The sequence below is a fragment of the Cupressus sempervirens genome, chromosome 2, assembly GCF_028749045.1.
Source record: "Cupressus sempervirens isolate cs-2001-9-10 chromosome 2, ASM2874904v1, whole genome shotgun sequence".
Lineage (NCBI taxonomy): Eukaryota > Viridiplantae > Streptophyta > Pinopsida > Cupressales > Cupressaceae > Cupressus > Cupressus sempervirens.
Window position 1 is genome coordinate 314492759 of NC_143119.1, and position 11600 is coordinate 314504358.

The 11600-nt window shown below is 32.5% G+C and overlaps 1 protein-coding gene across 1 annotated transcript; it reads left to right on the forward strand.

The window, feature by feature from the left end:
* Positions 1 to 1840: 1840 nt before the first annotated feature.
* Positions 1841 to 2981, forward strand: LOC149572366 (uncharacterized). The gene is made up of 3 exons (XM_089815823.1): positions 1841 to 2504; positions 2629 to 2705; positions 2964 to 2981. The coding sequence occupies exons 1-3, from the start codon at positions 1841 to 1843 to the stop codon at positions 2979 to 2981; spliced, it is 759 nt and encodes a 252-aa protein (XP_089671949.1).
* The last annotated feature ends 8619 nt before the right edge of the window (positions 2982 to 11600 follow it).

Consider the following 11600-nt stretch of genomic DNA (forward strand, 5'->3'; position numbering starts at 1 on the left):
GTGTTATTATAAGTAAAGCAATTAGTGTCTTTCTATGATAGATTTAATCATTATCTCTTTATCTATTATTGGGACTCATGTCAAATCACCTCAAAATTTTCAATGCTTATAATTTTTTACCATGTAATTGTTCAAAATTGTCAATATTTATGCACACATATTGTACCATTTGTTCATAAATTCTCTTTACTTCATGGATAGATAACTATTAACACATGATATATTTATTTATAGATGCTTATTTATCACAATTTTGGTTTCTTTATAATTAGTAATCGGGGGATTGGGTGGGCAACATGTGAATGGTAACTAAGAAATGGTTAGTAACTAGTATTGTCATCATTAAAAAAAGGATGTTAAAGTTTGTGAGTGTATGTGTGCAATAATCTGTTTAATTTCAAACATTTTTTTCATTTAAATCATGAAATATAACACATTTGGTATTTTTTTATTACCATTAAGGGGAATTATATCGCTATGTTATCCCTTTCGGGGAGAGGAGCAACCCCTTCTATATAAAAATGGTAATTGCTAATATAGACAATTGACTTTGTATTAAATTTAGTTGGACTGACATCTAGGAATCAAAGAAGCTCCCTACAAAGTTAACCATGGAAGGGACATAAAGTAGTCATTTCAAAGTGTGCATTACTCAAATAGTTATATACAAATGTCTATAATTGTACACATATATACTAATTAAGAAACCAAAAACCTAAATATATTTGATTACCTACATAACGTATTTGTAAATTTCTAGTACCTTTAAAATTAGTAATTTGGAGTGGATAAGCATGACAAACTTGTAACACTTACTATTTATTTCCCTATAAAGAAAGAACAATGTATAATGATATATTAAATTTATTGATTCTCATTCATGATTACCTCTTACTTTACTTTAAAAGTAGTCTCTTAAAAAAACTAAAATTTCTGATATTTTATAATGCTTGGTTTTATATATTTACATATTTGGGAGCATTATGTATGTGTACTTTGACTGAAGGTGGAATAGCTTATTAAATGGGATAGGGTAATCTCCATCCAAAATACAGTAAAGACAAAACAAAGTCAAATTTTTTATTTTTTTTTTAGATTCCTCAAATGAAGATCATGAAGATCAAAGGCAGAAATTTTTCAGAAAAAATCTATGATATTTTTGTTTTTGTTGAAAATTGATCAACTTCACAATTTCAATGGAGGATAGTCGTGTCCTCATCAAAGAAGCGTCCTTATCAAAGAAGCATTCGCCTAAATAATGGTTTTGATATTATTTTGGTAGGCGTGTCACTTTCCCAAAACAAATAGATTGAAAAATTGTGATCTTGCTATCAAGATTTATTCTATAAGAGAGGGATTCATGTTGAATCACTACTCATGAAATATGGATCAATGAGTTTGATTCGAAAATCACATAGTTAAATCGTGGTAGTATCACAAAGGAAACTATCTCCTACACATCAATAGATTGAAAAATCTTAGTGAGTGGGAAACGGGTGTGAATCCCTTCTCGAAAAGAGCGAACATTAAAAGCAAACGTCAGTGGGGAATGTAGTCGGGTACGGAGAGTGGAAGCATTCTGCCAACAACGCGTTTCTTATTCAATTAATTATACTGTTTCAGTAAACGTTTCCTCTTTAGCTTGCGAAGGACTTGTACTATACGCATATGGTAGATGGTTATCTTTTGGTCGCCAAACAAATGCATTCATTACCGCCTCTGGAGCTATTTACTCATCGTGTGCTTGCAAAGATATGAGCTCTACATCGTAGATTTTTCACTCACAGTCCGCTAGTGCAAGTTTTTCTGCGTTAGTTTTGTTTCCTTTCTACTTTATAAAATGGCGTATAGTAGCTCTGAAGAAATGAATGTACGTTTCCTCATAAACACTAAAACTCAACGCATCGTGTATGCAGAGGCAGGTAAAGATTTTGTTGATTTTCTTTTCAGTTTTCTTTCTATGACCATCGGTGCCGCCCTCAAATTACTGAATGAGTCCGAATCTTCTACAAAAGTTGGGTCTGTCTCCAATCTCTGTGATAGCATTGAAAAACTGCCGCCTCAGTTTATGAACACGGATAAATCTCAGCTGCTTGATCCCAAATTTATATCCTCTTACTTTAATAATTTTCACAAAATTGAAGGAGGAAATTTCTTATATGTCTGTCCTTATATATTACAAAAGAGAGGCATAACTCACAATATCAGCTACAACAGCACAGATAGATGTATCTGCGGGCAGTTTATCAGCCGCCTCGTTCAGTTGCGTCAGAATACCTATATTGTCAACCAGACCACTGGAAGCAGAAAACCTTCAATTACGTCCCAAGAGAATATTGGTTACGTGAAAGAAATGCTTACATTTATAATAACTGATGACCTAAAAGTAACAGGCAGTTCAACAATAACCAGCATAATGTTGCTCAATGAGCTCAATATTAAAAACTTGACAGGACTTAGGGAGCGGAAAGCAATTGTTGATCGCAACAAGGTCACAACATTAAGTTTCATTTCATTTTTCTTTAGATAAACATATTTTTGAATTTTATTTGGGATTGATGAGTTCGGTTACAATAGAGTACTTTTAATGCTCTTTTGGTAATAAGTCTAACATTTTACATGCACTAGAGATTCTGGAAGCGTCACTGGTGTCCACTACTGTGTTGAACGATGTTTTTGGGCCTGAGTTTTGTCGGGCAGGCGAGGTAAATTTAATTTTGGGTTTCTTAGTTATAGGGAGATGGTGATTCGTTTCGGATTGCCAAACACTATTATTAATTCGTTTGTAGTATTGATTTTTTTTCTTCGTGGTTAGAGGCTGGAGTCGAGATTAAGTAATTGTTATTATATGTAATGATTAATTATTATTATTATTTGTTAAGTTCTAATAAACTTAACCAAAGCAGCCTACATAAGAAATTCACAATTTATTTTGTGAACTCACGCGTAAATTTTATTTACAGGCATCCGTCACGAAATGATGGAATGGTTTGCGGAAATGGACATTAATTGCATCATGGTAAGAAAAGAGTGGGTGTTTTAGAACAGGGGTTTCCGAAAATTAATATACATTCATTATCTTTGGGAGCAGTGGAGCAAAAGTTAGATTCCCTGATGTCTTTTTAATCCACGATAATTAGTTATTAACTACCAGATATTCTGATAAAACTTAATGTATTTAGCTACAGTGACTTATACTTATGATGACACTGATAACCCGATGGCTTAATAGTGTGGTGACTAAAGTGAAGTATAGGAAATTTTCCTGATAAAACTTATGTATCTACCTTTAATGGCCTATACTAAATGAGATGATGTTGATAAAAATTTTGTATTTTCATTTGGCGACATTAAGTAGAGGAAGAAATATGATTAATATTATGTTTATGTTCTCTCGTATATATTTTCAAATGATCTTAAATTGTTTAACGAAACAAATTTCAAATCTGTTTGTTGATTAAGGAAATTAAAAATATTATGTCAATTATTATTGACATAATGATGAGATATAGGTATAGTAAGATGTTATGTCCCTGGAAATGGCGGAGACTGGTACGTAAGTAAATATGGTAAGCAAGGAAGCTTCGCGATGTTTCCAGTTTAATGTCAGTTTATTTTCATTATTTTTGGCTAATAAATTTTAATTATTTCTTTGCGTTTCTTCAAATATTCATAGGGAGTAGATAACTAGCTTATATATACCTCTATATATATTACATCGAGAATAATCGTTCTCGAAGTGCCTATTTTCATTTAATTCCAAGGTTATTTTAATCACAGTTGGGATTTATGAAAATGAAAATAGGCGCTTCGAGAACGATTACTCTTGGCATAATATATATAGAGGTATATATAAGCTAGTGGCAATCGCGGCACAACAGGTAAAGTATTTTTAAATTTTTTTCTTTTTTTTTAAAGTTAGTGCTGAATTATTTATTTCTTTTTAAATACGATTGTATAAAATTACTATAAAAATGTAATAGTGTAAACTTACTATAAAATCATTCTTGAATATTTTATTTTTAAATTGTATATATGGTGTTTATTTGCATCACTTTAATTCAGTTTTATTTTAAGCATATTGTTACGTAAAATGTTATATTGAAGAGCAGAGTTATAGTTAGGGTTAGGGTTAGTGTTAGGGTTGGGACTATTGTTAGGGTTTGAGTTATGGATAGGGTTAGAGTTACAGTCAGGAATAGAGTTACAATTAGAGTCAGGATTAGCATTAGGGTAAGGGCTAGGGTTATTTTTAGGATTATGAATCTTGTTAGGGTTATAGTTAGGGTTAGGTTTAGAATTAGAGTTAGAGTTAATGTTAGGATTAGGGTTAGAATTTGGGTTACAAATATAGTTAGGGTTAGAATTAGAGTTAGGGTCAGGGTTAAGGTAAGGGCGAGGGTAAGAATAAGGGTTTAGGTTAAAAATATAGTTAGGGTTAGGATTAGAATTAGAGTTAGGGTTTGAGTTAGAGGTAGAGTTAGAATTGGAGCTCGAATAAGGGCTAGAGTTAGAGTTGAAATTAGGGTTATAATTAGGGCTAAAATCAGGATTAGGGTTAGGGTTAAATTTAGATTTACAGTTAGAGTTAGAGAAAGGGGTAGAGAAAGGGTTAGTTTTAGGGTGATGGTTAAGGTTAGGTTTATATTTAGAGTTAGGGTTGTATATAGAGTTACATCAGGGTTAAGGTTAGGGTAAGGGTTTGAGTTAGGGTTAAGGTTAGGGTTAAGGTTAGGGCTATGGTTTTCGTCTAGATTAAAGTAAGGGTTAAGGTTAGAGTTAGAGTTTTGAGTTAGGGTTAAGGTTAGAGTTAGGGTTAGGTTAGGGTTTTAGTGAAGGTTAAACTAAGGATTAGGGTTAGGATTAGAGTCTAATTATGGTAGAGTTAGATTTACAGTTAGGGTTATATTTAGGGTTAGAGTTAGGGGTAGGATTATGGTTTAAAAAAGTAATTTTCTTTTTGGCATATTGTAATGTAAAATGTTATAGTCAAACATAGATATATGGTTAGGGACAAAGTTACCATTACAGTTAATGTTAACCTTAGGGATAGAATAAGGGTTAGGGTTAGCATTAGGGTTAGGGCTGGAGTTAGGGTTAGGGTTTGAGTTATGGTTAAGGTTAGGGTTAGAGTTATGGTTATAGTTATTGTTAGAGTTATGGTTAAGGTTTGGGTTAGAGTTATGTTTATGGTTAAGGTTAGGGTTATAGTTATGGTTATGGTTAAGGTTCGGATTAGAGCTATGTTAATGGTTAAGGTTAGGGTTAGAGTTACGGTCATAGTTAAGGTTAGGGTTAGAGTTATGGTTATGGTTAGGGTTAGTGTTATAGTAAGGCTAGGGTTAGGGTTTGAGTCAAGGTTAAGGTTAGAGTCAAGGTTAGGGTTTGATTCAGGATTAAAGTAAGGGTTAGGGTTAGGGTTAGAGTCCAATTATGGTAGAGTTAGATTTAGGGTTAGAGTTAAGGGTTAGAGTTATGCTCATGGTTAAGGTTAGGGTTAGGGTTAGGGTTATTATAGGGCTCGAGTTAGGGTTATTGTAGGGATAGGGTTAGGGTTTGAGTCAGGATTAAGGTTAGATTTAGGATTAGGGTTAGGGTTTTAGTTAGGATTAAAGTTAGGGTTAGGGTTAGGGTTAGAGCCTAGTTATGGTAGAGTTAGATTTACGGTTAGACTTAGGGATAGAGTTATGTTTATGGTTAAGTTTAGGGTTAGAGTTATGCTCATTGTTAAGGTTAGGGTTAGACTTATGGTTATGGTTAGCGTTAGGGTTATAGTAGGGCCAGGGTTAGGGTTAGGGTTAGGGTTAGGGCTTGAGTAAGGGTTAAGGTTCTAGAGTTATGGTTAGGGAAAATTTTTGAGCCAAGATTAAAGTTAGGGTTAGGGTTATGGTTAGAGTCCAATTATGGTAGAGTTAGATTTAGGGTTAGAGTTAGGGACAAATTAATCTTTATGGTTAATGTTAGTGTTAAGGTTAGGGTTAGGGTTAGATTTAGAGTTAAGGTTAGGGTTAAGGTTAGAATTAAGGTTAGGGTTAGTGTTAAGGTTAGGGTTAGGGTTAGGGTTAGAGTTAGAGTTAGCGTTGGCATTAGGATGAAAATTCGGGTAAGGGATAGGGTTTGAATTAGAGTTAGGGTTCTTAATAGGGTTAGGTTTACAATTAGAGCTAGAGTTAGCATTAGGGTTAGAGTTATAGTCAAGCTTAGAGTTAGAGTTAGGGTTAGGGTTAGGTTTGAAATTAGAGTTAGAGTTGGGATTAGGGTTAGGGTTAGAATTAGGGTTAGAAATATAGTTAGGATTAGAGATAGAGTTAGGGTTAGGGTAAGGGTAAGAATTAGGGTGAGGGTAAGAATTAGGGTGAGGTTTAGAATTAGGGTTACAAATATAGTTAGGGTTAGTGTTCGGGTTAGAATAAGAGTTAGGGTTAGGGTTAGAGATGGAGTTAGAATAAGGGTTGGAGTTAGAGTTAGAGTTAGAGTTAGAGTTAGGGTTATATTTAGGGTTTGAATTAAGGTTAGGATTAGAATTAGTGTTAGAGTTAGGGTTATGGTTAGTGTTAGGGATATGGTTAGGGTTAGCATTAGGGTTAGGGTTAGGGTTACTGTTAGGGTTATGGTTAGGATTAGCATTAGGGTTAGGGTTACAATTAGAGTTAGAGTTAAAATTAGAGGTAGTGTTAGTGTTAGTGTTAGTATAAGAGTTAGAGTTAGAATTAGAGTTAGAGTTAGGGTTCAAGTTAGAGTTAGAGTTGTGATCAGGGTTAGATTAGGGTTAGGGTTAAAATTACCTGATTAGATTTAGGGTTACGATAAGAGTTAGGGCTAGGATTAGGATTAGGATTAGAATTAGGGTTAGAGTTAGAGTTAGAGTTATATATAGTGTTAGGGTTAGGATTAGGGGTAGGTTTATAGTCAAAGTTAGGGTTAGGGTTAATATTGGGGTTAGGGTTACAAAAAGAGTTAGAGTTAGAGTTAGGGGTAGGGTTAGAATTAGAGATAAAGTTAGTGTTGGAGTTAGGGTTAGAGTTAGAGTTAGAGTTAGAGTTAGAGTTAGATTTAGGGTAAGAATTAGGGTTAGAATTAGGGTTAGGATTAGAATTAACATTAGAGTTAGAGTTAGGGTTAGAATTAGGGTTAGGGTTAGGGTTAGGGTAAGAATTAGAGCTAGAGTTATAGTTAGGGTTAGAGTTAGGTTCATAGTTATAGTTAGGGTTAGAATTAGGTTAGGGTTCGAGCTAGAATTGGGGTTAAGGTTAGAACTAGGGTTAGAGTTAGGGTTATATAGGTTTGGGTTAGGATTAGGGGTAGAATTAGAGTTACAATTAGAGTTAGAGTTAGAATTAGGGTTAGGGTTAGAATTAGGGTTACAAATATAATTAGGGTTACAGATTGAGTTAGAGCTAGAGTTAGGGTAAGGGTAACAATTAGGGTTAGGGCTAGAATTAGGGTTACAAATAAAGTTAGGGTTAGAATTAGGGTCAGGGTTAGGGTTAGATTTAGAGATAGGATTTGAGCTAGAGTTAGAGTTAGAATTAGAATTAGAACAAGAGTTAGAGTTAGAGTTAGAGGTAGGGTTAGAATTAGGGCTAGGATTATGGTTAGCATAAGCGTTATGGTTAGAGTTAGGGTTAGCATTAGGGTTAGGGTTAAAATTAGTGTTAGTTTTAGTGTTAGTGTTAGTGTTAGTGTTAGGGTTAGAATTGGGGCTAGAATTGAGGCTAGGGTTAGGGTTAGGCTTAGGGTTAGAATTAGAGTTAGAGTTAGGGATCAAGCTAGAGTTAAAGTTGGAGATAGAGTTGGGGTTAGGGTCAGATTTAGGGTTAGGGCTAGAGTTAGGGTTAGATTTAGAGTTAGATTTAGGTTTAGGGTTAGAGTTAGGGTTAGAATTAGGATTGGGTTTATGATTAGAATTAGGGTTAGTATTAGAGTTAGAGTTACATATAGTGTTAGGGTTAGGATTAGCATTATATATAGTGTTAGGATTAGGATTATGGATAGGATTAGGGTTAGAGTTATGGTTAGTGTTAGGGTTACAATTAGAGTTAGAGTTATAATTATAGTTAGGGTTAGAGTTAGAGCTAGAGTTAGGGTTAGAATTAGGGGTAGGGGTAGGGTTAGGGTTAGAGTTAGAGTTAGAATATGGGTTTAAATTAGGGTTAGATTTAGGGGTAGAATTAGGGTTAGAATTAGAATTAGAGTTAGGATTAGAGTTATAGTAAGGCTTAGGGTTAGGGCTAGAATTAAGGTTAGGGTTAAAATTAGCATTAGATTTAGGATTATAAAGGGTTAAGGTTAGGATTAGGGGGAGAATTAAAATTAGAGATAGAGTTAGAGTTAGACTTAGGGTTAGGGTTAGGGTTAGGGTTTAAATTAGAATTATCTAGTTAGAGTTAGGGTTTGTGTTATTATTGCGGTTAAGATAATTTTTGGGTTACTAATCATATTATAGCTAATGTTAGTGCTATTATTACACTTTATACCTTAGTGTTAGGATAACTGATAGGTTAAATTTTAATGTGGGTTAGTTCTATTATAGTGCCCATGATTAGTGCTATTGTGATACAAGTTTTTAACCCTTTTAATAATGTAATCCATCCCCCTCTCTCTCTCCCTCTCTCTCTCTCTCTCTAACTACACCCATTAATATCTCCCTCCACTATCTAAATATACCCTCTCTCTTTGTAGTCTCTAGTAATGCCCCCTAATCTATCTCTCTAATCTCTAGATACACCCACTTATCTCTCCCACCCTACTTTCTAGATACTCCTCCTAATCTCTCTCTCCCTTTATGCTTTCTAGATACACACATAACCTCTCTCTCTCTCTCTCTCTCTCTCTCTCTCTCTCTCTCTCTCTCTCTCTCTCTCTCTCTCTCTGTCTCTGTGCTTGCTCTCTAGATACACCTCATAATCTCTTTTTCTCTCTCTCTCTACATAAAACATGCCTCTATAAGAAACATAATATGAGCTCCTTCTTGTCTACAAATATGCTCTCTCTCTCTCTCTCTCTCTCTCTCTCTCTCTCTCTAGGTGTGTGTATATACATATTATCACTTATAAAAAAAAAAATATATTATTTCTAGTTACTTGTACATATAGGGTTAGGCTGAGGTATATAATTTACTAAATGATTAGTACAATCATATATAGAGTAAGAGTTAAAGTTAGGATCCAAGGTTTACAATTTCATTTATATGACACTCGGTGTTATGGTTAGGGTTAATAAGTGGTTAAATGTTACACTAAAATAAGGGACAAGGTTAAGGGAAGTATGAGATTTAGGTGTAGTGTTGGAGTATTTGGAGTACAACTATGGTCAAATTTGGGATATATGTTATACAAATGACTTGAATAGTGGAAAAATTAATTCATGAAAGGGAAGTTATAAGTCCCAACACAACAATTTAGATGATGTTAAAAGTGTGAATGAATTTATAAAAGTCAATTTTATGAAAATTATTTCTCCATGATGATGTGAGAACATTATATATTGTTGAATTTTTAATAATGCTAACACAATTTTTATTGCAATGATTAAGAATTGTAATCAATAAATCTCCCTATCATTAAGGAATCTATTTAGACTTATGATTTTCTTTCTTAATTAATATATTTAGTAGCCACATCCATTGAAGAAAATTTTTGTACAATAATAAATTTATTTTGTCTTGTTCTCTTCTCCATGAAGGTTACATTGAACAATGGGGAAATAAAATTGCCAATACAACTAATTAGAAGTAAAAATTTGAAACCGGGGACAAGAATGAACTATACAAAAAATATATTTGTGATGGTGTAAATACATGTCACACTCTTCAATGATTAGGATTCTTTTGTGACCTTTATTTGAACAATGATTGTGAAATACTTCTTTTATTATTGAGGGAAACCCATCCACTTCTATAGATGTGTCACACAAAAAAATTTATGCATCTTCCATATGCATTTCTTCCATTTCCTCAACACAGTCAATTGGAAATATTTCTTCTCTACAACTTTAATTATAGTTGTGTGCACCTCTTTAATTATTTGTAGGCATTTGTCAAAATCAATCTCAAAGAAATCATTTGAGATCATTGAAGTAGTTAGGCTCTAGTATCCAATAATGTTTGATTCTCTATTCGAGGTATCCATAACTCAAATAGTAACCTGCAAACTTATAAACAAAAAATGACATATGGAAATAATCATAATGAAAAAGTATTAATAGTTAACATAAATTCTTTCAAATGAATAATGTTCAAAATAACATAAATAAAAATCAAAACTATTTCAAATGAAATAGTTAGATTGTAATGTTTGAAATATGGTGGCATTGTCTTCCACTTTTCAAATATTACAAACATAAATATTAATAAAAATATATATATAGTATGAAAAATATTTAAATAAAACACATATATAATCTAATTAAATAATGACAAAATATAAACTAAATATATGATTCCTTTATTTTAAATTAATCACTAACTTTAATAAAATACAAATTTTATTGATAAGGTGACCACCTTGTCCACATCAATGATTAAATTTAATTATGAAACATTAAAACTACAAATATTTTGAAACATGCAAATATAAAACTATTATGAAACATACAAACCTAAAACATGGAAACCAAAAATATTTTGAAATATGCAAATCTAAAACTAATGTAAAACTAAATTGAAACATGCACATTAAAAATCTACAAAAGAAATGTATTATCAAATATCTAAATCAAATAGGTTTTGAATCTTAAATCTAAATCAAACATACAAGGCTAAACTATATGGAACTTTAATCTACTGCTGTTCAAAAACTCTAATTGCTCCAATAATATCCATCTCTTCCTCCCTGCAAAAACACAAAATGAAAATGAAATGAGGAGCATTTGTTTTATAATTTATGAGAGAACCCTCATATCCCCCAATAGATGTCTTTTGACATTCCATGAATTTGTATCAAATTCCCCCACTCCTCACAAAAAATAAGCATGAATGTGCATGCAAAAATATACTTAACAAAAAGAAAATATTTTATATTTAAAATTTTAATTAAGTTATTTCAGCCCTATTTTCTTGGGTTCTATTTTTTTGGCCTTATTTTTTCACGTCCTATTATTTTAGCATCCATTTGGCTTTATATTATTTTGGCTATCTATTATTTCAAAAAAAAAAATTTATTTTATAATTCAATAATGATAAAATATATACTAAATATATGATTTATCTACTTCAAATAAATCATTAGCTTTAATAAAATATAAATTGTATTGATATGGTGGCATTCTCATCCAGATTAATGATAAAATTATGCTTTAAAACATGAAAATATAAATACTTAGATACATGCAAATGTAAAACTATTGTGAAACATTCAAATCTAAAACATGCAATCCAAAACTATTTTGAAATATGCAAATCTAAAACTACACTAATAGATTTGGGAGTGTTTTGCGACGTCAATTTGCATTTGGCTTTTTTTTTTTTGCCTTATAGCCCGATGACGTCGCAATTGCGACGTCATTGGGCTATAAGGCAAAAAAAAAAGAGGCGCATTGCTCATTATCTGCTGCCGCCGAATCGAGCTCCACTGTCGTCGAGAATTATCATTGCCTCCGAA